The sequence below is a fragment of the Dermacentor variabilis genome, chromosome 7, assembly GCF_050947875.1.
Source record: "Dermacentor variabilis isolate Ectoservices chromosome 7, ASM5094787v1, whole genome shotgun sequence".
NCBI lineage: Eukaryota > Metazoa > Arthropoda > Arachnida > Ixodida > Ixodidae > Dermacentor > Dermacentor variabilis.
This window is the reverse complement of record NC_134574.1, coordinates 108,675,781-108,702,980: the sequence shown is the minus strand read 5'-3', so window position 1 is coordinate 108,702,980 and position 27,200 is coordinate 108,675,781. Positions and strand designations below refer to the sequence as shown.

Genomic DNA, 27,200 nt, shown 5'->3' with positions numbered 1-27,200 from the left:
TGAGGAACCATGACGTGAAGCTATCCTTGACAAGCCAGTCTCCTCCGACACCATTCTTCCTTTCCTGCTGGAGCTATCTGCGCGTCCACTCTTGGGAAATAGGCCCTACACGCTAAACCTTTAACACCCTTAGGGGTGCAAATGGCTTGGCTCATGGGTGACATCCTTCTTTGGTATATTACTACACCACAAGCAAAAGAGTGATAAGTAACACCCCAAAAGGGAAAGGGTGTTAAAATGACGACACCCGGCGTTGGGGTGTTAAGTAAAAAGCGCCCATTAATACAAGGGTGTAAAGCAAACGACACCCTTCCTATATGGGTATAAAAGAGACACACCTTGTCAATATGGGTGTAGCATGGACACCACCTTTCCAAAAAGGTGCCATTCCAGCAAGTAAAAACTAGAAATTCAATTATGGGGTTTTACGAGCCAAACCACTTTCTGATTATGAGGCAAAAAAATAAAGATTTTTGTTCTTTATTGTTCTTTCTCTCTTTCCTTTTTTTTTGTCTTGGCGTCGCCCCGGTTTATTTTCTGCTTTTCTTTCTTTTCTGTTCGCCCTGCCTTCCCACTCTCCCGCTCTTATACCCTCGTCTTGGGAACGAAGCTCGCAGACGTCGGACGACAGCGCTCATTACCCCTGAAGTCTCTCCCTTTATAACCAGCCGCCAGCGACAACACCCGCACGTGACGTCACTGCACTAACCCTTTAAAACTAACATGCCGAGGACGACGAGGCCGCCTTTGACGAAGATAGCTCCTCCTATCGAAGCGTTGGCCAGCCTCTCTGAGCCACCTTATCCCTGTTTACAAACTTCATGCCTTTAATGAAGTATTTTTTTAACCTCTCTGGGTGAGCCGGTTTCACGGAGTGCGGTGGCAATGCGGAGTGCGATCACACGTGAAACTGTAAGCGCGTCTCTGGTCGGTGGCTTATATATCAACAATACTTCTTTTTCGCTTATTCCTTTATTTTAATTCTATCACGATGCGTCAAGCGCGATTGCCGGTGGTGACCAACCCTACGGCGCAACTGAACGTTCGCCCCTTTTCTCGTTTACGTGAGTTTTTTTCTCAACGTAGTCTTTGGAAGGCAATTTTACCGCGTTCTCTATATAATGGATTGAGTGCGATATGCTTCCGAGCTAAACTGTTCTATTTTGCGAACTTTGGCCGTATTGCTGCCCTTTCATGTAGGCTCTAATCGAGCTTGCCCCCTTGTTCCACATGCTGCGGTTCCTGGAATGACCCGTCAACCCGTCGCTCTCTGGGGCATACTTACCTGGTGTCGGGCTTACCGGTGACCAAGCACGGGGTCCCGTGTCGAGGCCTACCATTTCACTGCGGTTGGCTGAAGCACGCCACTATCCCAAACCAGGATAGGTGGGGCATGTACTTTTTGGTAGTGGGGCTTGGCGTACGCGCCAGCCCCTACCGATACTTAATTCCAAAGTCAGATTTTCTGTGTTTCTACATCTAGATTTACCACGTTGTGGGTGTGCCAGTTCAAACAAGTTTAAGCGGAGGCCCGGGTACCGCTACAGGCGGTGCATGGAGTAAGTTGCCTGCATACATCCACGCGTGTGTAGACAGGGTTCCGACTCTGGAGGCACCGGCCGGGGAACTGTGACGAAAAGGTGACGTTGTCCCTGCGTCACTGACGGACAGCCCAAAAAGGAGGTTGCCTACGTTGGCAGAGACGCTCGCCTCCTGGTAACACGGCCACGCAAAATTTCAAGTTCACTCTCCTATAATAATAAACCAATTTGAAGTTGCTGAAGACCACCACTACAACTGCTCAGAGGGGTATGCAATTCTCTATTGCTTTAGTGTAATGGTAGTAATGATATTTTAGAGTAATGGTCCTAATTGAAGTAATGGCAATTTTGACAGCACGCCACTGCTGGTCGTACTGCCTTTTCTTTTTTTCCTTTGCCGCTCCTCGTATTCACGCTGCTCCTCGGTAATCCTAAGTATGCGTTGCCTACCCATAGCGGTGCTGCAGCAACAATGAAAAAAGTTTCGAGGCTGGTTCTTTCATATACAATAGACCAGTGACGTCACTCCCCACGTCGCAAGCTGCTGTCGTCACGGCAGCTTGCGCAACAATAGCCTTCGCCGAGAAACGTATGCGGGGGAGAGCGCTACGCGCTAAGTGCTTCGCATTCTTCTCAGGAGTGCCTTATCATCAATTATATGGTCCGGATGCTTGTTTTCTATTAAAATAATGCTGTTCTGTATGATGTATACGTGATTTCAAAGAATGTATGCCTTTTTCCCTTCCCATTACTGATGCTTGAAGCCTGCTTCAGCTGCGCCGCGGGTAGGCCCGGTAATGCACAACCTCCGCGATCGGCCTACATTTCTACCCACGGACATGGACACGAAAAAAATGCAAGGACGCTTAAGCTTCTCCTTTAAGACTGGCACGCGATAACGTTCAAAGATTCCTGACTGCTTTTCACTCTTCCCGGCAACAGCAGCTCATTCTACCATAATGTTTAATGCTAAACGCTGTCGGCGAACGCTAAGGACGAAGTCGAGCTTTCTGCTATAAATGCGGCTTCTTGCGTAGGCCGATCCAGGAGGTAGTGCACAGCAGTGCTAAAAAGAAAATTACTTCATTTTCAGGTTTCTGTTATTGTTTCGCACTTTCGATATTTAAGTCTGGGAAGATTTAACATAAGAGGCATGCGCTGTCGGTGTTTTGTTTAATGACATTTGTTTGTGGGCTGTCATTTTCTCTATTGCGAGGAATAACTTTGTCAAAAATGTAAGACAAGGTATAAGCAACTTTAGTGAAGGAATGGTGTGGCAATACAACCCGCATACACCGCCTGTCATATAGCAAGGCGTGGTGTACAGATAAACCTAAATATATACTTAAATTATCGCTAACTGACAACTCTGCCGGCGCCGACGCGGACACTGATACCAGATTTTCTGCGAAACGGGGCCCTTAACACTGTCCGGTTAAAATGCCGACCAAGGAAAGCTACGTGTAAAAGCATAGCCTTCGAGATTAGTTTGTGTTAGTCAGAGAACGCCGTCGCTGTAACGTGGCTTTGGACACCACCTATAAGTTCAAAACAAGGCCTCTGTGGCATGTTCCGGGCTTCGGAATCGCTTCCGGCGCGTGCAGCCAGCAAAAGCGCACTTGGCCGTCGCATTGCCGTCGGTGACCCACAGAGAGCTGTTGCTGGAGCGTGTATTTGGACAGCACATATACTGCACACATGTGCACGTAACACGCAATCAGTTAGTAAAGCAATGAAGGGGGCTAGTTGGTGAACGTTCGGGATTATATTGCGCTTAGCGTTACACTGACGATTTTAAGTGAAGGACTGGACTTGGACGTACGTAGCGCAAGCACGTCCACGTCCTGTGCTACGTACGTCCAAGTCCTGCCCTTCACTTAATATCGTCAGTGTAACACTAAGCGCAATATAATCATGATCGCAATCAGTTACAGTTTTTTTTCTCTTCAATATTGTGGACTCGCAGTTCGGCCATGTCCGAGTGGGCCTGGATGGGCGAGAGACTGGACCTCGCCAGCCTGACGGGCTACGCCCTATCCCTAGAATTCCACTACTACGTGTGCTACCTGTTTTCCTACGGCTTTGCCGGCGCCTTGGCCAAGGCAGAAGGCATCCATGTCCCGGAAACCGCACCGTGCATAGCCAGATTGCACCGGTGCTCGCGGTTCTGGAGGTAAGTGGAATCTGAGCACGTTGGCCACCGAACGAAGAGCACTGAATACGATCTCCACTGCGACCCTTTCACGTAAGAAAAGGGCCGTTTAGCTTGTCCTTATACATAATACGTCTACGAAATCCAGGAACGTCGGAAAGTTCAACGGTAACGGCAGCACTGGTAGCACCATCTTGGTTCGATAGACTTAACTACAACGCCTGAGAAATATTTTTGTGTTTGCGTCGTTCTCGTCGACCGAAAGGAAAAATTTGATAAATTTAGTATTCACTTGGCATTGTTATACTCGACGCCTTTACACGATAAGAATAACATGGTCGTTTCCATGCTATTTCCGTGCGCTCTGGTACTGTCATTTTCGAGAGGTGGCATTACCATCAGGGCTGTGCATGTTTGGGTCTTAGTTGTTGTGGCGTTCCCTAAACTGTAATACTAGTAAGCCAACAGACCGGATGAAACTATTTATTGCCGTTAACATCAGTAGAGGAACGCTACAACGTAAATAACATTGATGTCCATTAAAAACGAGTCAAGCTGAACGTCGGAAAAGCCTATGCACGGCGGACATTAATTATCGTCTCGTTTTGCCGCGGCTGCACATAGACAACATTGTTTTTAAGACATTTCTTCACAACGACCTCTGAGGTCTTCCGTACTCGGTCCTTGGTTTCCTTGGTGCTATGAAGCAAGTGGCTATTACAAAAGACGTCCCGTGCTTAAGGCAGTATGAGATGACAGCTAGGACAGTGTCAGGTAGCATGGGGACATGCGCTGATGCATTGACTAAAGAATGGTGCTAAGGCGTGGTGAACCCTGTGCTAAAGGACAAAATGTCTCATCGAGAATCCAACATGAACAGATCTTATGCTGAAACTACTCTTGCTTTCGAAACATGTAGAGCACAGTCGCATCGTTGAAGCTTTCGGGTGATTTGTAACGGTGCGATTAATTTCGAAGTAGAAATGACCATGCTATGACATGGATCGCGTGGTCACTGAAATACGCCTCTTGGCACTCATGCTAGACGACGGAAGAATTATAGAAGAAATCCGACACATCGTTTCTGTTTAAGGTAACCGTGTCTCCCTTTCCTTATCTATCCTATTTCGCCTAACTCTGATGACGTGTAGCGCACTAGAGTAGCTCCTCTTACCTACTTCTTGCTTCTTTTGATAAAAAAAGAGCTCCTCCTCCTGCTCACTAGATTGTTATACAGGGCAGGGCACCTCTCGGTTTTCAATGGAACAGGGTCAGACATGTGCGCGTCGAGTGCAAAACTCCGCGTTTTTATCCCTGCGGTAGCTAAGGTCAAGCCCGTGAAGTGTACGTCACCACCTGTGCCCGTAAGATACGCCCTGCAAGAAAGGAAAAATTGCCCCATGAGCTTCTTGTAGACCTCACGGAGGTTGTGGGTGCATCCGGCGCCGCTGCTATTTCCTTCACCAATTTGGAGAAACAAGCTCTGTCGAGACACCAGAAACATCGTCTATTGAGAAAGACCAGCCAGCATGCAGAAGAATACTTTGGGAACAGAATCTTTCAAAACCGGCACGTCAATCATCGCCAGACTAATAACCTGGATACCCAACACGACTCCCTGAAGCGTTCGAATTCCTTCCCAAACACATCGAACATGACGCTCGATCTGCGTAGCTTAGACATGTGAAAGCGTGCTAGCAGATAAATGTGACGTGTTTTCATTGCTGAAGCGATAAAAGTTTGACCAATTTGCAACAGTAGTGCACATTGTTCTCATTATAGCACAAAACTTCGGCATACAGACAAGCATACAGTGGCCCTAACAAAAACGGACCACACTCTACCATTCGGACACTGTCCTTTTTTGTTTGTTTTTTCTGGAGCCGCTTCAAGCAACGTGTTCAAGCATGGAAACTGGCGTGCTTGCGGAAGGGTCCTTTACTGTACGCCACACAATCTCCCATGCGAGACTTCCACACGACCTTTGTCTGCTTCGTCTCGCGTTCAGGGTGGGTCCTAATGGCGCGTGACAAATTGTTTCTCCCGTTTGGCATGGGTGATGTTGGCCATGTACATTTCTTGATAATGTTCTCAGCATCAAGTTATTAAACTTTTAGGAATTGGCTCGTTTACCCGTATGCCACGTGTCTCAGCACCTGCATTTCACTTCATTGACCTTTCTTCGTTTTATAACCTTTTGTCAAAGAACGACGTGCTCCAATATCAAATGCCGTTTTCTTTAATCAGACGAGGCTTTCAAATTATGTTTATTCAACCTTAGTCGCAAGGCATTGGTCAGGAATGATGTTCACGCATGCTATCACCATGCCAGTATGTTGCGCCACGTTCGGAAATCGCCAATTTGTCTGGCGTTATGAATTTTTATCGCGTTAATAAAATGTGCATGTCACCGGGAACAAGCACATTTTTCTTCGAACTTCGCAATTCAGCGCTTCCTATGACCAAGGTGCTAAATACTTAAGGATTACAATGCAAAACGATATAAGGTTGAGCGCGAAAGTTGCACACACACTAACACAGACTAGAGGTAGACAAGACGAGCGCTCCTCCAGTCTTCTTCTAGTCTGTGTGTGTGTGTGTGTAACTTTGCACTACAAACCAAGAAGAATAAAGGATTTATTATATTTGTGCCGGAAGTCGCACCCTAAATAAAATGCCGGGGCTATTCAATATTGTCTTATTGATTATCGGGATGCAGTTTTTTAAGGATGTTCTTCAACGAATATTTTAAAAAAAGAAAGATGCTTCGAAATTATTTGCGTCGCAATCCGGTACACCTCCATGTCACAAAAAAATGAAACTCTACTGTACAACCTCATTTTTCCTTGTTGGATCACATGGCTTCTGGAAGGCGAAAATAATTGGCAACCAACCCTGAACCACTGCGAATAGCCAAAAGCCCCATCTCCAAGCAAGAAACAACTCAAACCCGCGGTATATACGAGCTCTCTAGCGACGCTGCTCTTGATTGTTTTTTGATCGCCTGTCTGTTCAAACCGGCCTCAGCGCAGAATCAAAGGACGTGAACGAGTCGTCGACGTGGACAAGCTGCAGGTCCAAACGAGAGCTCCCTGACTCCACTTGTGACGGTTCAGCAAGCAGTGGCTGAATCAGCATCGATTTATCGTTCCCGGTCATTGCTTCAGGCGAGCAGTGCAAGTGCGGAAGCGAATGCGTGGCCAGGTGTGCCGCAGTCGAGGTGGAGCTTGGAATGTCAGCGCGAGCAACGACCGGGCACCGAGACATTCTCATCGTGCTCTTTAATCAAGGCCAAGCTGCAGCGTAATGATCGACACCCTACGGCTGCGAAAAATTCTACAATCTACAGTCAGTCTCTTGGCTATACTGCAGCTACTCTACCCGCGATGATCCATATGCTGGGCATTGCGCAGGATACGCTTTGCCCAGAAACAGTATATGGTGCAGCTCTCTTCATCGTCACCATCACCAAAGAATCATGCATCCTCTCCACGTCCTGCTTCTCTTGTACCACTAAACCCCTTCCCCTTCGTGGGGTAGCAGGATAGAGGCAGTTCACTCAGGCTGCCTGGCCTCTCCTTGTTTTATGCTCGTTAATTTGTGTTGGATTTTGCCTGACCAATAACTTGTGTTTTGCAACCCTATAAGTAATGCGACATTCTTCCCTGTATACAAATAAAACAATCGGCAGAGACACTTCAGACTGCTTACGCGTGGGAATGCAAAAGCTTTATACCCTTTTCTACCTCTGAACGTTATGAACGGGCTAATCTTGTACACTCATGACGTGGCGCCACCTCATCCCCATTGGCTGCGCCGTCAAGTGCCCAATGACGCACGCACAAGGCCACCCGTTTAGTGAGCCCCATAGCTGCCACGTGATGTGTGCAATGACGCACACACTAGGTATAACTTAGTCAGCCAGAACAGCGGAACTGCCGTGGCGTCGGGGCAACGTGCTTGTCTCACACCCCGCCGGCCGGGGCTCGATTCCCACCCAGACCGAAATGCTCCCATTTTTTGTTATTTGCTGTGTTAATGGGAACCTCGCTGTTAAATTTGACGTCAATGTGGGCGTTGTTTGATGTGGTTTTAGTCTTTGCGCCATCGGCCATTTTTAGTAACATCTTTCGGTCACGCCGACTACGACAAATTTCCGCTAAATGGAGCATTTATTGCTTTCGCATTAAAACTGCTGTTCTTGCCTCATGACTCGAGCATCGAGCTGTTATGCCCGAATATCGCGATAACATTTTTTAACACCTAACTTTTTTTTATCACTAGAGGAAATATTTTGCAAGAGAGCCGTAGCCAACGGTCACCAGATTGCAGGAGACTTCGCTAAGAAAACTTTGTTTTAGAAAGAACGACCACGAAATACCCTGAAAGAGCCAGATATAGCTGTTTGCTTTAGGTTACGTTACATATAGATGTTTACGTTCACAAACTCCACGCAGGTGCGTAGTTAAAATTGTGCATTGGCTCTATGACCTAGGCTCCACAACCACAACAACGTGTGGTGAGGGGGGTGGGGGCATATTCCACTACAGAATAACGATGTTGTACCACGTCCGTTGTTTCCCACCTTTGCTAGAACAGGCATTTCTTTCTTTTCTTTCTTTCTTTTGGGGGGGGGGGGGGGTGTAAGTCCACTCCTTATGAGCCAATTATGTTGTATTTGATGTTTTCATCTCTGTGCAAGCAGTGCCTTTGTATTGGAAGCTCTGATTCACAAGAATTCGCTATCGGTGGGCGTTTTGGCATAGGGAAGGGCTCTCTGTACAACCTGAGACCCAAGTCAGCGTTTTCCAGATCAGTTGCGGCTAACCAGCGCTCTATGTGATTGAGATATTCACCCGTAACAAGAGCGACATCTCCTCGGTGGTGTCTGAAGAAGCCTCCTGTGTACCTTGCTGTTCCAGGAATTGCAAAGAAAGTTAAGATATCCACGGCAGTTCTAAAGCAGATCATATTGGGGCTTCTACGTTCTTCGTACGCTAACCGAACCCATGTTTGGTCCCATGTTTGGAACCCATGTTTGGAACACGGATGGTTTGGTCTCGGAAAGTTCGATATTAAACCCCCTCGATCGGTCTTCATCAAATTGAAAACTTCACACGTCGCAATATCTACGTATTCCGAACTCGCCGCTCTTCGCACTGTTGTGGAATACATTAAAAAACTGTCTTCCAAATGGACAGTATTTTATGACTCTAAGGCAACCTTCCAAAGCATGCCAAGTTTAAGACATGGAAATTACGTCCAACTGGTGTCCCAATCAACCAAATTTGTCATTGCATTTCTGAACAAGGGTATTATTTAATCTATCAGTGGCTGCTGGAACATTGTGCCATCGTTGGTAACCACATCGACGATGACGCTGCCCGATATGCCCAGTCTGGAGCATCTACACGCCTTATACACTTATTAAGAGTAGACGCGGCAAGAGAGCTTTGCCATCTCGCGCGTACCATCACGTTGACTCACTGGAATACTCCACAGCCCCGACCCATCACTAAAATTGCAGTTACGAACTAACCGTTCACGAGTGACAATAACTGCTGTGTCGGCTGTGGGTAGAAGTAGCCTTCACTAACTCTTGGAGCTATCGCATTCGAATAGCTGACTCACCTATGTGCGCCAAGCGCAGTTGTGAAGGGGCCATCGCTCAACTCCTGCGTCACTGTTCGCCCATCGGTAGGCAAAACCAGACTCGCCAATGTGCCTTGAATAAATCGGTCATTTACAAAATCAAAGTTGTTTGAGTTCAGAAAGCCACTGGAGCTTCTATACATTACCTGAAGGCTGCAAACTTCAGTGTCCGAATTCATATACGCTGCACCTGGCTTAGTGCGTGTGAAAGTGGGGTCAAGGCTCGAGTCTTCTCTCTCCTTCACTCTTTTTTTCACTCCCGCATCCTCCTCCCCTCGTGTAGAGTCGGAAAGTGTACAAAAGTTTAGTTAGCATCCCTGCCTTTCCTTCCTCGTCCTCCTCTCTCTTTTCTCTCTCTTTCTCTCTGAGACTAAACTCATTGCTTCTTGAATGGTCAGACAAACGGTAGCGTTTATTCTAGGAAGATGCTATCAAAGGATACAGCGAGGAACCTATCTGGAAGCACCACAGCCCGCGCCACGGCCTTCTACCAGAAAGTTATTGACACGAAGACGCGTTTGCCTGTTTCATGTGTTCCGTTACTTCAAAAAGGCCGCCACATTTATTTTCACGCATTACTCTTTTCAGGTACTTCGACCGTGGCATGCACCTGTGGATACGAAGGTATGCACGCGAGTATTTAAACATTCTTCATCCGATATTTTCGTTCAAGGGCACGGCCTGTCATAGCCACACGAACACTATTACAAATATGTCCCTATGGATTCATATGACATCTGAACTAAACAATTCACCCAAATATATAAATCTTCTGTGTCTTCATTATACGCTGTTTCAGCGTCTTATTGAAGCTTAAGCTAAGGTCTTGGTGACACATAAGACAGTCATCAATAAAGCAGACCTCAAATTGGGCGTCGGGAAGACAGACCAAGGAGAAGTTCCACTTCTGAGTTTCTGAAGGTAATTATCCTGAGGCAAATTCGGGGCTTATTTACTTAGCGGAAAATAGAGCTCAGTAAATGAACTCAGATTAGCAAAAATGTCATTTGATATCTGAGTTTCAAACAGAGAACTAGGCCGGAATATTGTGAAAATTTCGTTCAAATATTATTCCGTTTCGCGCTTGCTCTGCCCCCATTATCGCCAAAATCCGCCGACCGTGAGCGGTGTATGCTAAGACATAGAATAGTGCTAAAGAAATCCGTACATTAGCTCCGCGCTAATCTTCCATGGTAAGCGAACAACACTCTTGTAATCCTTGTATCATTATGATGCGCCAGGTGGCATTGACTTGTCACATTCCTAGAAAACATCTGATCACATGTCCTCGGCTGCTGACTTTGATAATAAAAGAATACATTGTGTGCTGTGCTGAGTTGAATATGTTCCTCTTGTTCTTTCGAGTTCTTAAAAGTGCAATGCAGAAGCTTCACGACAAACGATTAAATTCTGTAGCCCCGTATGTTAACTCCGGCAGCATTACAAATGTTTTGTTGAGTTTACCTTTGGTTCATTAGCATTAGCGTTGACTAATTAGAGATTCGCATTTAGAAGACTGTTTTGCATGTAACAACTAGTGTGACCATTACACCTCGGCTTTATTCTATAAACCGTATCCGTTCAAGACGAACTAGAAGCTGCGAATTTCATCGTAGTTCCCTTTTCGCAATCCCTAACGTGTTTCTGGTGTACGACACATTACGATTGTATTCCACAATATGAAAGAAAATCATCTTCCTGGCTTTGCCAGTCTTAGTCAATCTGTCACTTATAGTTCACGACCAAACGGGTTATCTGGTACAGTGCTTAGATCACGGGTCTGTTAATCACAGTCTAATTGGCACAAAGGTTAAAGATCCTGCTCACGGATGGCACAGCCGGCAATGGATGAGTCACCGCGTTGTGTACAAGCTTCTGGGTTAGTTAGATCACAGCGCTGTGACCTAACCAACGCAGAAGCGTGTACACAACGCGGTTGCTCATCCATTGCCGGTTGTGCCATACTTGAGCAGGATCTTTAGCTTTTGTGCCAACTAGAGCAGCTGACAGCTCTGTTCCTTGAGTTCCTGTGAGACATGTTTCCATTGAAGTTTGCTTGTTTGGTGTATAGAAGGGTGCGGACTTTTGGTCATCCCGCCTAAAGCTTCGCTATTACATTTCATATGGTCGACATCTCGTCTTAGCAACTTGCCATTATCTTTCATGATCGTAGGATCTCTTTCTCAATTATTTTTTTAACCGCAGCAGGAATCCCATGTTACGTCACCTGAAAATTTTGTATTTGCTAGTAAGATTTATTTTATTTATTTTAGGATACCTGCGTCGCCTCGAAGGCACTGTCACAGGGGGAGGGGGGGGCAGTTAAAGAAAGATGTATTAAATTCTTCACAGCAATAAGTAAAGAATGTGTCAATTAAAGTAAAATGAAGGTGGGAGTAGACAATAAGCGAACATTTTTAGGCGCAACAGAAAATTAAAAGAAAATTAAGATAGTACTGCACTGCCACAAACACAGAGGGGAATGAAAACCTTTATTATCATATATTGAAACAAATTCCTCCGGTAACAAATTCCAGTCTCTCACAGTTTGTGGAAAAAAGGGATTTGGCAAAACGGTGCCTATTACAGCTGAATTATGGCACCTTTGACTTCGCCTCATTGACGAAGTCATTACTAGTAATACTAGTACCTCCTGGCAGTCATAGAAATATTATGTCGTGTACTATCGCATGAGTTCGATGGTGATCATTTCTTATCTCCTGTTAGAGTTGTTCATGACTCCTGTGGCGCAGCGCAAACTGCAAAGTCTGAATTGCTGCCCTCGAGTCGCAAAGTATGGCCTATTTGTGTGGTCGCTCTTGTAGGACATGTTCCCCGCAGGACAGCAAGCTCTGCCGTAGTAAGTGCTGGTATATGAAGCAATTTCAATTTCTTTTGGATTAGCATAGCCGGAATGACAAAGGCACCTGTTGAGCTGGTGGACGAGACTCACCCATCAGTATAGATGTCAATTCGGTCCCCGTATGCATCCTTCAATAGCAGCATCATCGTTCTTGTAACTATTGGGCTATCTGGAACCTCAGTTATGGTGAGGTTAAAAATCCACAAGGGAGTTGATCTTGCTACTGACGTATGCCCTGGTTAAATAACGTCTTGATTAGTGCCGACAACTTCGGAAAATGTTCCTAGAGCTCTTTGCGAGATCAAGAGGGTCAATTGGCGATCGGGAATGTGAGAAATATGTCCAACCTGCGCCCTGAGACAATCAACAGAGGTAAATGCTGCAATTAGATTATGTCTGGCAAGCACGATTGTTGTAAATGTTGAAGCACTACGAGATAGTCAGAGACAGGTAAGCACTACAATGAGCAAACATCGGATTTGCATGCACTAGACTGCATTGACCATCTGTTGCGTAATAATTCCAAAAATGAAGGACTTTAGAACTGTATCATAGAGCGTACAGAGGTTCTCCGAAATTTCTGACACTATCATTTCAAGACATGCGCAATAGACAACAGTATGTTCCTCAGGTATGCGCAATGGGTGGTCGGGGAAAGACTCCTATCTTTTAGTATGCCTAAAACTGGCGAATCATTGCACACAGTTATTTGCGTTGTAGACTCATGTGAAATGTTTATTATGTCGCCGCTTAGCTTAGTCGTCTTATGCTGAGCGGTGACGTTGAGCTTAACCCCGGCCCCAGGAGTACGGCGTCTAAAACTGGTAAACGTGACGAATCCCGAGAAGGCATTGTTGTGCTCCCGGAGATTGGCTGGAATGCTGCCAACTCAACAGAGGTCGACGGACTGTCAGTCAAGTTGCTGCGTCGCTACAGCTTTAGTCCTTGTCAGTGCTAAATATACCTTCACAGGCTCGGTTAGGAGCTTATCTCGCTTCTCAAAACGATAGCGGAGGTAGCTCCGAAGGCTTGAAATAGAAGTGGGTGAGCCTGTATGACTGCTTAATTCGGTGAACTCGGCCTTTTATACTTTATGTGTGAGAGAAGAGGTATCGAAAGTATCATTTCTGCAGAGAATGAGACGTACGACACGTTTTTTGCATGGCTGCAGAACATCATTTGCTCTCAAGAATAATTCCATGTGCTACGCCAAGATGATCAGCAAGCACCGGAAACAAACTGCAGTATCTTCTCATTGGACATTGGTTCAGCGGTTTCGAATACTTCCTTGGGTCCCGTTCTTCTCGGCGGCAGTATTAAGCCCCGCTTTATTTCATTGTTTCACCAGTGGCATTCAGCCGATGCAAACGTTAAGCTGTCAATTTCGTCGTCCCTCAATCTTCTCGGCCACTACTGTATTTCTGGTATACAGCAGTGAGATCTTTCATTCTCCCAATTTGTCCAAGATGTCCGAAAAACAGTCATTTCTAAACCTTGCACACTGGGAAATAGACCGAGTCTGTCGGACACACTGTATTTGTCCTTTCTCTGTGGAGCACATTGTAATTATATTTCCATCTTATTTTTCTTTCTTCACTCTAGCGACCATGAAATGTTCACATAAGTACATGCCATCTTCAGTACAGAACTGGCACATTTCAATCAAAAAGTTCATAGGCGTTATTAGTTTGTTACTTTAAGTGGTATTTCGCTTCCTGCAACCAAGGTAACCATCTCGTGTAGAGAGGGGCACAAGTGTTGCCATTACACAAGATTACTTCGCCTGAAACGAAGGAAACCACGGAAGCGGGCTTCTCATCAAAGGTATTGTTATTGTGGCAAAAAAAGACTTACGCAAGCATTTATAGCGAGCGGCTGGCTCACGCATAGAAATTTTTATTGCGATAACAATTATATCGACACTCCAGGAGAATTTTCACCATCGCCATGACGTTCCGCATATCGCATCGCGCGTTGAGGGCTGCGGATGCGAGGAAAAGCGTGCGAGGCTGAGCTCGCAAGAACGAATGCTTGATGAGAGCCGTTTTCCCGTGTACCCAAAAGCAGGTGGTAAATTGATCAAGCACGTGACAAGGGAGGAGAGCGCGCACCTCCTCGTCTAGATCAATACAGCAAGTTGGACGAGTTGATGGCTTAACATCTAGAGAGTCAAACAAGGCGAAACGAACATCCGTTTCGTGATGTTTGGCATTAAAGATTTTATCGTACCCTAGCCCGTCCGTGGCTGCGCATGGCTGCCCGTGCGGCTGAGCGCACACGCGATTCGTGCGCCGTATCTTGAAGATAATCAGCAGTGCGTTCAAATGTTAAGGGCGAGCCGCGATGGCTAGTGGCTTCATGCGCTCTGTCTTCCCGCGCGCCAGGTGTTGCTGGCCGCGCGACCTTAGTTCGGAGATGTGGTGAAGAAAGAGGCAACACGAAGAGCATGTTCCCCTCTGCCAGCGCTCTTCATGACGTCAGCATTGTAACAGTCATTGTTAGCGATACGCTAGTGATTTCGATTCATTTTTCTCATTGTGTGTGAGTGTGCGACACCGTGTTTGTTAATTTAATTGGTCGGCGAATGTATACTGCAATTTGTACGTCTGATCAAGATACAAAGCTTACCTCATGTAGTTGTCTAGTACTTGCTATCAATGCATCGCCTTTCGGGCTAAACATGCAACATTATTTTAACGCGCTCCGCAGGCTGCATGCATGTTCAAAGAAAAAAATATCATAAACGTAGAGTAAGCCTCGGCAACAAATTGTGCATCATAAGCAGCAGACAATGCTGAATAAATTTAACGTAACATTCGTGTAGGAAGCGAGGGAAACAAATGCGAAGTTAGTCGACCGCTTTCTTGCTTTCGCAATGGCAAGGCGTCGTTTGGTCCCCTATTCTGCTCCTTAGCATCTCGCCACTGTCTGCACCACCCGCAGGTACATCTACGAGCCCGTCTTAGGCGGCACTCGCACGGCCTTCCGGATGCTGCTGGGCACGGCGGTGGCCTTCACCTTCACCTGCACCTGGCACAACCTGTACTCGGACAACGCCGTCTGGTGCGCGCTCAGCGCGCTCGGCATCGCCCTCGAAGTCGTCACCATGGAGATGAGGAAGTGGACGCCCGTCAAGAAATTCGAGGTGCTGCGCGCGTACGCGGCGTTGCAATGACGCAGCGCGAGCGGTCGTAGAGCTTCTTGAAAAGTCGAAACGTGTCGATATGGCAGCGTTGGTGCTCCCGCGTGGCGCACCGTTCGCGCCGCAACGAAGGAAGGCCGAAACCGATACGGACGAAGCGCTTAACTTTCGGCAAACGTTCACTAAAACTGAAGTGGCTGGCGCAAGAGTGGACACGGGACACTGAAAAGGCGACAAGGACGAGCGCGAACTTCCAACTGGTGTTTATTGCAAAACGGTATGTATATATACTCTCGCGCACTTCATCGTAATCACTTGCAATTTACAACTAATTGCAACTGATTACGATCAAGTGCGTGAGAGAATATATGCGTACATTTTTGTAACAAACACTAGTTGCAAGTTTGCGCTCGTCCTTGTCGCCTTTTTAGGGTCCCCTGTCCACTCTTGCGACAGTCACTTCAACATGGAATACCAACTAGCCTAATCTCACACCCTGCTACAGTCCACTAAAAAGCAATACCCACAGTTTGAAGAATAATTTATGCGTAGTTCACGCAAGCGCCTCGAACACTTAACCGAGACCTCATCGCCCCTAAGAAACATGCAAAGGAAGCATAGATGGCTCAGTTGCAGGAAACAGTAATCCGGTAAAGAAATAAGTTCTAACGAAATTTAGTATTTTGATTTCACTCAATATCACGTCGACCTGTGCACATGCACCATGGGTCATGCAACACACCTTTTTCTCATGTCGATACACGGTGTACGGGAGTATTCATGTTTCGCCCACAATTATTACTTCAGCAGCTTCGACTGTATTCCCTGTCGGCGAGCACCTCACTATTACAAGGTACTCACAATACTAAAATACCGAAAAACGTCTTCAAGATTAGTAGCCGGGCACCCGTCCAGTCTTCGTGTGTTCAGCGTTCTTAAATATACTAGAACATCCAAACCAATTTGTCCAGACTCTGCCTTGGCGCCTCACTGTTGCACTTACTCGCTCATACTGGGCACGCTCATCTCCGATTTCAGCGGCGTTTGTTCGGCAGCTACCAGACTTCTCATTCAGAAAGAAACGAGTAGTCTTCGTTCGAAAGTAATGGGAAGAGACCGTGGCCAGATGAAACATTTCTCGCACAAATGTAGCACGAACGGGCAACACCGCAGTAAACTTCTAGGCCAGCGGCCACCGATTCCACCGCTTGCATGGGCCTTACATTGAAAAAAGGAAATTATGGTCCTTGTTTGATCCGATAAGTCTCAGTATTCTTTCTCAAATAGCTGATGAGATGAAATTATAGAATTCGAAGACTAATCTAATATAACGAGGTCGCATGCATTATCTTAAGCGCCGCATTATAGAACTTCGCGGAAGCAACAGGGGCGTTTGAATCGCGGGAAACCTGCGCAAATGAAGGGGGACAGATCCGGCGGCGATACCGCTTAGCTGCGACAATTTGAAGATTTATTTCGAGTGCACGTAATCCCTCCGAAACATTCGCCATTCGCGGTGCTTCTATAATGCTGGCGTCAGAGAACTCGCCCGTGGCTCAGGTTCCCGTACGTATTGCTTGCGAAACAAGTGCTTCGTCTGTACTAACAGCTTCCCACGCCACATCACATATTTTCGAACTTTGCCTTCGATACTACCCCCTGTGTCACCACTTTGTCTCTGATCACGCGTTCTCTCCTCTACTCTCGTCCTCACCGCACTCGTTATTCTCCGCGCTTCTCTCTCTCTCTCTCGCATATTTTCGGCGACACACGCTATGCAAAAGCCTGAGAGAGCTATTTAAAGCTAAAAAAAAGAAAGTGGTGGTCACCTTAAAAGTTATTAACGTCGCCAGTTGCATGTTAGTCGCAAGTCAACAAGCATTCTATAACGCGCCAGTTTTTAATGCGACGGTAATTATGCGGACACTCGAGGAGCGTTCGTGCGGTTGGCGCCGCATCCGTCGTGCCGGGATGGTATGGATAGTGCATGCGTGGCCAGTACAGGGAGGTTTAGAGAGTCTCCAAAGATGCCGGAAACGTGTATTACGTTTTAGCTGCCAAACTGACAGAGCACAAGTGACACCCCGCGTCACTCTTCACTCAATACGCTCTCTCAAAGCGAAGGAAGCGGTCTGGCGTCTACTGCTCAAACAACACGCAGTATTGCGCGCGCACAGATTATTGTTTTCGATCAGCTGTGCGCATACCACACCGTGGTCTAAGCGTAACTCGTAGCGAGCGAAAAGCCGAGTCTCTCTAACCATCTCGCTGAACGTTGACAAACACCGACAGCAGCAGTTGCCCCGGTGTGCTTCGTAACCGCCAGCACCTCGGCCCTGCGTATTCTTGAGAACCGTTCCTAAGAGGTTCGGTGCAAACGAAAAATCTTGCTGTGACGTTCAATGATTCGCCCTTCGGCCGAAAATACCGAACTATATCAATTATAACACCTGATTGTAAGTTAATTTTTTTATAGCCATTTACGAGGTGAAGTTAGAACGCAAGCGAGAGCTTGCGCGGACAAGGAACGCGCGAACGACACAGGCTTGTGAGAGCCAGCGTGACGTGGCGTCGCGGCGATGCGCTCTCCCCTCAGGAAACACCTGGCGCAATATCGCAACAGTAAGTGCACCCCCTCGCCCACTTTGCGCCGTCGAGCCGCGCTCGGGACGTGGCGTCGGAGCCAAAGGGAATTTAGGTACCGTTTATCGGTTGTCCAGACGACAGACGCCGGCTGTTTCGCTCAATAGGACATGTAATGCTCTCGTATTAAAAAAGATATTGTTCGGGCACAACTTGCCTGCTCCGTCATTCTTATACATGTTAAAGTGTTTACTGCTCTCTCTCAGGTCCGCTACCTGGCTTCTCCTGAGCGAATGCGAGTGGCCAAGGCATTGTTGGGATCCCCGCACTTTCTGCTCACCATGTGCGCCTGCCTCTTCCACTTGGCAGAACTGGACGTATGCCTCGTCATTTGCAGAAGGATCCTAACCGGTAAGCCTGTCGCAAAGTCCTTAGTGGTCTCTCCTCCCGTGCGGCGCATGGCTCTCACCGTTCCACCATCGGTGGAATATGAAGTGGCTATGGATTTCTCCTGCTGAGCAGGAGGTAGCCGGTGCGATTGCCCGCTGCAGCAGCTGCATTCCGACGGGCGCGAAGTGTGAAATACGCTCGTTCGGTTTGATCATCATAATCATCATAAGCCTCGTTAAGCCCACTGCAGATCAAAGGCCTCTCCCATACTTCTCCAACTACCCCGGTCATGTACAAATTGTGGCTATGCCATCCCTGCAAACTTCTTAATCTCATCCGCCCACCTAACAGTCTGCCGACCTCTGCTACGCTTCCCTTCCCTTGGAATTCAATCCGTAACCTTTAATGACCATCGGTTATCTTCCCTCCTCATTGCATGTCCTGCCCATGCCCCCCCCCCCATTTCTTTTTCTTGATTTCAACTAAGATGTCATTCACTCGCGTTTGTTCCCCCACCCAATCTGCTCTTTTCTTATCCCTTAACGTTATACCCATCATTCTTCCTTCCATGGCTCGTTGGGTCGTTCGCAGATTAAGCAGAACCCTTTTCGTAAGCCTCCAGGCTTTTGCCCCGTACGTGAGTACTGGTAAGACGCAGCTATTATACACTTTTCTCTTGAGGGATAATGGCAACCTGCTGTTCATGATCTGAGAATGCCTGCCAAACGCACCCCAGCCCATTCTTATTCTTCTGATTATTTCAGTATCATGATCCGGATCCGCGGTCACTACCTGCCCTAAGTAGATGTATTCTCTTACCACTTCCAATGCCTCGCTACCTATCGTAAACTGCTGTTCTCTTCTGAGGCTGTTAAACATTACTTTAGTTTTCTGCAGATTAATGTTTAGGCCTACTCTTCTGCTTTGCCTCTCCAAGGTCAGCGAGCATGCCTTGCAATTGGTTCCCCGAGTTACTAAGCAAGGAAATATCATCAGCGAGTCTCAAGTTACTAAGGTATTCTCAATTAACTCTTTTCTTATCCCCGATTCTTCCCAATCCAGGTCTCTGAATACCTCCTGTAAACACGCTCTGAATAGCATTGGAGAGATCGTATTTTCAGCCTGACGCCTTTCTTTATTGGGATTTCCTTGCTTTGTTTATGGAGGACTACGGTGGCTGTGGAGCCGCTATTGATATCTTTCAGTATGTTTACATTCGGCTCGTCTACACCCTGATTCTGTAAGGCCTCCATGACTGCTGAGGTTTCGATTGAATCAAACGCTTTCTCGTAATCAATGAAAGCTATATATAAGGGTTTGTTATATTCCGCACATTTCTCTATCACCTGATTGATAGTGTGAATATGGTCTATTGTTGAGTAGCCTTTACGGAATCCTGCCTGGTCCTTTGGTGAACAGAAGTCTAAGGTGTTCCTGATTCTATCTGCGATTACCTTAGTAAATACTTTGCAGGCACCGGACAGTAAGCTGTTCGGTCTATAATTTTTCAACTCTTTGGCGTCCCCTTTCTTATGGATTAGGATTGTGTTAGCGTTCTTCCATGATTCCGGTACGCTCGAGGTCATGAGGCAATGAGTATACAGGGTGGCCAGTTTTTCTAGAACAATCTGCCTACCATCCTTCAACAAATCTGCTGTTACCTGATCCCCCCCCCAGCTTCCTTCTTCCTTGACATGGCTCCCAAAGCTTTCTTTACTTCTTCCGGCGTTACTTGTGGAATTTCAAATTCCTCTACACTATTCTCTCTTCCATTATCGTCGTGGGTGCCGCTGGTACTGTATAAATCTCTATAGAACTCCTCACCCACTTGGACTATCTCATCCATATTAGTAATGATATTGCCGGCTTTGTCTCTTAACGCATACATCTGCTTCTTGCTAATTCCTAGTTTCTTCTTCACTGTTTTTAGGCTTCCTCTGTTGCTGAGAGCATGTTCAATTCTATCCATATTATAGTTCCTTACGTCAGCTGTCTTTGTCAGCTGACAGTCTATGTCTATGTCAGCTGTCAGCGCTGTGAAGATGAGAAACTTGTGTAAACTTATGAACCTTATGTAAACTTAAGGAAACTCTTGGGTAATAGCGTTACTACGGGATCTTGATTTAAGAAAATGAAGTTAAATGAACTGAAAGAACATCGAGCATTTCTTGCCCCACTGTCCTCGATTTGAATCACAATAACACCTACTCTCCGATCTAGTTCGACGACTGGACGACCAGCCGCAGTCCACGAAAGCGCTACTCGATTATTGTCTCCATCGCTCCATAGGCGCGCACGGCACTGAACGTACATTTGAGGTCCTCGAGGGCAACTGGCCTGTGTGACGCCGTTCACACGGGTGCACGAGTTCACGGTGTCCTTCCTTCCCCCTCTCCTTCTCCCATCTTTCTTTTCTTTTTTCCTTTCCACAGTGTAGGATAACCAACCGCAAACTTCTATTAATACTCTTGCCCCCTTGCCCCGATTCGTTTCTCTTTTCTCGCTCAGCACAAAGCTTTAGTCCCTTTTTCGCATGTTTTTTGCCGCTTAAAAGTCATAAATACAGCCATTGTTCTAACGTTGTTGTGTTTCACGTGTACTTCCAGGTTTTCCTTTCCCCATGGTGCCCATATTGGTTACCCTCTTCAGCGCCTGCAATGTTGCCCTGGATGTGGCCGAGTGGGAAGCATCGGCCATTGCCAAGCAGAAACAAGCTTCATCATGAGCTACTGATACCGCAACAAATTGCAGAATGGTCTCGGAATGCATCAATCACTTCTTTTAAATTATGGTTTATTCTAGTTCCTTATTATTCTTTTTTCATTTATTTTTATTTTTACGGCAAAGATGCATAAGGGAGTTCCTCAACGATCTTTTGCACTGATCGTGGTGGTGATTACCGGTGGTGGCGCTTTGGGAAATGATGAGACATGCGCCCATTGTACAGAGTGGAGCAGCTTTAGTATAGCCGGCGTTACATACGTCAACTAGCGTTCCGAAAGACGCGGGCGTAGCAAAGTGTTTGCCAGCCACGCAATTAAGCATTGGTCGAGTCCCAGGTAGGTTTCGTTTAGGCAGAATCCAGGCTCTTACTGGACTGACGAAAGGTTTCAGAACTCGCCTACACAACTTCGCTGCCTTTGATGTGTGACTTTTCTCTGCTCTATAAATCTGGTGAGAAACGTGTACTTTATTGTTGGCATATTTTTAAACAAAATTTTTTCGCACAAGCTTCGGCTTTTTTATGGCCTTACCACGGGCTGTGGTGCAGAGCCATAAGTGATCATTAAAAAAATTAAATCATGGAGTTCTACATGCCAAAATCACTATCTGATTATGAGGCACGCCGTAGTGGACGACTCCGGGAATTTCGACCACCTGGGGTTCTTTAACATGCACCTAAAGCAAAGCACACGGGTGCTTTCGCATTTCACCCCCATCGAAATGCGGCCGCCGCGGCCAGGATTTGATCCCGCGACCTCGTGCTCAGCAGCCCAACACCAATGAACAACCAATGAGCCAATGAGCAACCACGGCGGGTATGAATGAGCATCAGGACCATGCCTAGTAGTCTACGATGGGCCATTCGGCAGTTGATCTTAGCCATGCCATGTGAAGAGCTATGGACGTCAGACTCTGGAGTTTTGTAAGACGCGTAGCGCCACCTGCCGGTGCGAAGAAGCAGTAATTGAGCAGCGCGAAGCCCGACTCCCTTGCTAAGTTGCCTATGCAGCTAGCGACGGCGAAACAACAATTTAACTAGATTTTGGTCCATATTGCGAGTGTTTTGCGCATTTACCACCCAGACAGAGAGCTATCAATTTCTACGCTAGTCAGACGCGCCACCGAACTGCCATAAAGCGCTTGCTGGCTCACTTTTCAGACTTATGGCGGAAACGACGGCAACCGCATTAGCTCCGCGCGCTACGAAGAAACGCCGCAATCGACGCTACTGTTGTGTTGTGAATTGCCATGAACGTGAAGGGCGGAATAACAACGTTCAGTTTTACCGATTTCCATCGCGATCGTATGAAGGGGAAAGGCGAGAGCGCTGGATACGGGCCGTTCAACCTGTTAGGTAATCGGATTACTTGCATTCCCCACAACACAGCGGCTCGCATGAGAAAGTGCGACAATTTTGTTCTTCTGTAATTGTGTTGCCTAGCCCTGACGGAGGACCGGGGTAACCAAGCGAGAACTCAAGAATTTGCAGCCACCACTTCGTTGGTAACTGAAAAAGACAACGTTGCGAACCATCCTGCTTATGTGCCATCGATATCTCCACCTTTTAACAGACGTCCGCCTCCGCTTGATTCAACAAGTGGAACGGAGAGATTTGGCAGGTCAGCTTAACCAAACATTTTGGTTCATTTATGAATTCAAAGTCCTGTTCTAGAGCATCGTTGTATCGCGAGCTCATTTCTACTTTCGGTATTTTGTATGTCCTGCGCCGATACAAGCACGCTTCGCAATGTGCTGAGCCTGCTCGACTGCGTTTTTCAAATGTGAGCAATGAAGTTGCTGTAGGAGCACTGGACGAGTAATTGCGAAGTAACGCACATGTGTAAAGAAAAAGAATGTCGTGTGTATTTACATTTATTTGTGCGCGCTTGTTGCTCGAAGCGTCTGCGAAAAGTTCAAATTAAGGTACGGGCGATGCTGTAGCTCCTGCGAGAAAGAAAGATGCAGCGCGTAGGCACTGTAGGAAGCTTCTTTCGTTATGATCTCACGCTGTTTGCTGCCCTGGAAAAGGTTATGAAAGGATACTCTCTGTAAATAATTGCGAGACTAAACATTACGATAAAATACATAAAAATATAGGAGATACTTAAGTCTTGTGTTCAAGACATATTCAATATGAACCATTTTGAAATGTTTAGATTTTTATGCTGATATGCATACAGACAAACCTGATGCTCTCTGTACTTGCGAGTTGCAGCACGCCGAAATAACACTTGCGACTTTATTTTATATTGTACAAGTACTTCGCTTTGCTGAGCTTCCTTTGCGAAGCGTGGATGGGCGGAAGAAGCTTTCCAGGTCCTTGATTTTTAGGAAACCGTGCCTCAACACAAACGAAAGAGAAGGGTCCATTGTGGCCAATGCACCTTCGCTTGCGGACAGCTCTCCTTGCACTACTCAGTTTGCGCCAAGGCTCCGATGGAGGCGCTGGTGACGGCTTTTTCCGCAGCGCCGCCTGGGCAGAGTCTGAGGTCTATAGAAGTAGATCAAAGCTTACATTCATGGCTCCCAATCTGGCGGCAGCGCTACTTTCACCTTGGCCGCCGCAACAAGGTAAATATACCTGGTAGCGAAGCTTCCATAGGAGCCCATACGTTCAAAACATGGCGGTCCATCGGCGGTCCATGGGGCTTAGCGCCATCTGTATGTGGTGGGAACACTTCCGGCGGAAGAAAAAAATAATGCAATGCCATGTCCGGTAAAAGCAGAAGTGACGTCGTTTTGTTTTCGAAGGCGCGAAAATTGTTTTGTTCTTCCTTTGGAGCTATATATTCAAATGTCCCGCCATTCGACTTGGGCGTTTCAAGCGTTCAGCGTGGAAAGCGATGCAGGAAAAGGCCAGCCGTACGGTTGTCGAAATCGCATCCCTGCATAGAACATACTTTCATTGGAGGCCGACGAAAGCTTTAGGCGTAGAGTGCTGATCCTATTGTTGGATGCCAAGCCCGTCAGCCAGCGCCGTCGCACGAAAACAACTACACAATTATCTGGCGGTCGTAACTCACTACTTTTGCCTGAACAGATTCAGAAGCAATGAAACTACCCGCGTCACCAAATTCAGACAAACTTCGACAAGCAAGAAAGCACAAACTGTGAGGGGGGCGTATTTCAACAGGTGATACGAGTGAGCCTTTCTGCCCATTTCAAGACGTGCATTGCATTGCGAGTGATAGTGGCGTCAACGCCCCCTGTAGCGATGGGCGCTGAAAAGAAATGCATTTATTAATAATAATAAAATTAAACTTGTATTTTCTTAACTCGTCACGAATATATAAAATTGACTAGGAATCTTATTTTTGTTGAATGAATCTAACTGTGGGTCTCATTTGAATTAAAAGACGCGTTTTTCTTTTCCAATGTTTGTTCCCTCCAAACATAGTCGCGCTTCAAACGCTGCTCCCATAACCCCCCATGGTGATGTCGGTGACAATCTGTACTGAACCGCTTTTCGCCCGAAGCTTCGCGACCTATTTGAATCGACCTTGGCCGCAATTCCTCCGTTTCAATGAAGCGGCCAAAAGCGGTCGAGCGGCACAGCTCGACTCTTCGACGACTGCGGAGCTACGACGCCTAAGTCGGGGAATGTACCACGCTGCTCACTGTGACACCATAGAGAAAAAAATTTCAACAAGAGCGGACTCTCCCATAGAGCCCAGCGGCTGAATCGACTGTAGCACACCAAGCGGATGGTATTAACTCCTTCCAGTTTCGGTTTTGGGCGCGAGCGTTTTGAACACCAGTTGGTACATGCCGCGCCGGCTCCGCTGTTCGGCGCTTCATTTTCTTGTTTTTTTTTTTGTTTTTGCTTCTGCTGAGCCCCGCGTGGCCTTGGCGTGGAATCCTTTTCATTATTTAATCAAAATTATTGCGAACGACCTTTACAAGACTCCGCCGAATCCGCCAGGTGCCATTTCATAAAGAAAACGCAAGACGTCTTCTGCAATGATGAAATGTTTATTTCGCTCTATATAAATACTTGTCCCGGGCTTCTACATTCATCCAAAGTTGGGGCACCAGGTAAGCAGCAGTCGTTGCCGTACGAAGCTCCACCGGATGCCATCAACTGAAAGAAAGTAAACTACAACCATGTATCATTTTGATACATTGACCTAACAGGAGTATTGCGTGTAGAGGCGAAACGTGCGTAAGTCCAGAATGAGCGGCATTACAGATAAATTCACTTTTACATACATTTCGCAGCAAGGACTCCTCCCAAACAATGCCTTAAAGTCTGACCAAACATCCAATTTTCGAGCACCGCTCCCTTCCCGGGCATTATTTCCTGCACCTTAAGTGCACAAATACACGGGTGACTGCGCGTTTCCAAACAACTTCGCCTCAGTCGACGCGATGGTACGCCAAGTACACAGAGGTGGCTACAACACATGCTCAGCCAGACCATGTTACACGCTTGCAGAATGCCTTCTTGTCGATCTCAAGATAGATTCGTGGGTGCAAAGCCTGTTTCCAGTCGCTCAGATTACATAAATGTAATGTTCTTGAGCTGCTCCTCCGTGTTATCTTTTACGCGTCCTGCCGGCGCATGCAACACTCCCGCGTTATCACTCTCGGCAATCGCTCGTCGTGTTTTCTACAAGCGTGAGTACCGAAATAAGGTATATGTCGTTGCAGGGCTATAAAATGCGTCACAAACTTGTCCCACTAACACTCAGTACACGCAAAACTAACTCACTATAGCCGGCTTGCTTTTTTGCTAACAGCTTCACAACCTCAGGCGCGGCGAGCATACCTCAAGATATCCCAAAAAGTTACCAAATAAATTACAATACTTTTTCGGGTCAGAGAATGCATCCCGAACTTCTACCAGTAAGATTCAGTACACGCAAAACTAACTGCGGCACACAGCCAAGCTGCTTTTCGCTAACTGCGCCACTACGCCGAGTGCGGCCACTGTGCTTGAAAAGTACCCCAAAAAGTAGTGAAATTAGTTACAATAATGTCTGGGGTCAGAGAAAGCGCCAAAACTTGTCCCGGTAATATTCAGTACACGCGAAACTGCGTCACACGGCCAAGGTGCTTTTCGTCAGAAAGCCCGGTGCGGCGAGCGTGCCCAAAAAACTACCGAAATAAGTTATAATTATGCTTGGTCTCATAGAAAGCGTCGCAAACATCTCCCAGTACGAGTAATTAACTCATATTAACTAGGCTTGGACTGCGGAGCTGTTTTTCGATAACTGCGTCACTAAATACGTTCAGTTTTGTGCAGTAAGCCTAGATGTGCTTGAAGTGCGTCGCAGACTGTCAAACAAAATTCCTCACCTTGCTGTAGTCCAGTAGTGCAGCGGTGCCGTGTCGAAATACCGACGGAACACAAGAGAACGCCGGGAGCCACAAAAACGGGCTACATCCAAAAGAGACGGGTCGCCTAGCACGCGAGCTCCACATGCGCAACCGGCCTCGCTCACTTCTGCGGCTTGTCTGGCGCATGACGTGTGCACGTGCGTCTGGCGTGCCGCTAGCTTGTTGCTAGGCAACGCAACAAAAAGTTGCAAAGTATAAGTTCATTTACACGCAACACTTTTTCACTTTTAGTGGGAAGGAATAAAAAAAAAGAAAACGTTGTCTGGAAGCTTATTTCACATTCTTTTTTTCTGATGCTCGCGTCAACTAACGGATGGAGTCGAAATTAGGCGTGACGTGTTTCCTGTGGCCAGTTTTTGAAGAGTGTCCCCTCTTGTTGAATTTCTTTGTCTACGGCGACACCGTCACCTGTGAAATGGGCTTGCCTGCGAGGCTAGCACGCGGCGTTGAGTCTCCTGCCGGCGAGTGGCTGTGTGACAGTGTGTGAGGGCGACATAGTGACTTGTGCGTGACTCATGCGTCGCAGCGCTCGTTAAGAGAGCCACGTCGCTTTGTCTCCAGCCGGCGCCGAGGCACTACGGCATTCCCGGTAAGGTGCGAGCGGACGAGCTCGCCCCCGAGGCGCCGCGGTAACTACCCAAAGTGATGGCCCACTTTCCTCTGGAGGACACATGCCTGCTCATTAGGTGCACATCTCACCACACGGCATCCGGACCGTCAAGTCGCGCGCGCGTTAACGATTCTCCAAATATGCGCGCAATCACTAACGCGAAGACCAGTTGCGGTTCCGCCCCATCTCCACTTAGGCTGCGC

General features: G+C 47.0%; 1 protein-coding gene and 1 non-coding gene across 3 annotated transcripts in view; both read left to right on the top strand.

Moving 5' to 3' along the window:
* LOC142587761 (protein-cysteine N-palmitoyltransferase HHAT-like) overlaps positions 1–21,620 on the top strand; it is a 34,563-nt gene extending 12,943 nt beyond the window's left edge. The window contains exons 7-11 of one of the 2 annotated variants that reach the window (XM_075698990.1): positions 3,508–3,714; positions 9,934–9,969; positions 15,152–15,353; positions 18,200–18,344; positions 20,930–21,620. In XM_075698990.1, coding sequence (XP_075555105.1) covers positions 3,508–3,714; positions 9,934–9,969; positions 15,152–15,353; positions 18,200–18,344; positions 20,930–21,048 — 709 coding nt within the window. In that variant the 3' untranslated portion in view covers positions 21,049–21,620. The remainder of the gene's footprint in view (positions 1–3,507; positions 3,715–9,933; positions 9,970–15,151; positions 15,354–18,199; positions 18,345–20,929) is intronic. The other variant, XM_075698989.1, reaches the window with a different exon arrangement.
* On the top strand, positions 1,278–1,437 carry LOC142589143 (U1 spliceosomal RNA). Its single transcript, XR_012829837.1, has one exon. It is a non-coding gene; the product is annotated as a U1 spliceosomal RNA (small nuclear RNA).
* Positions 21,621–27,200: the final 5,580 nt, after the last annotated feature.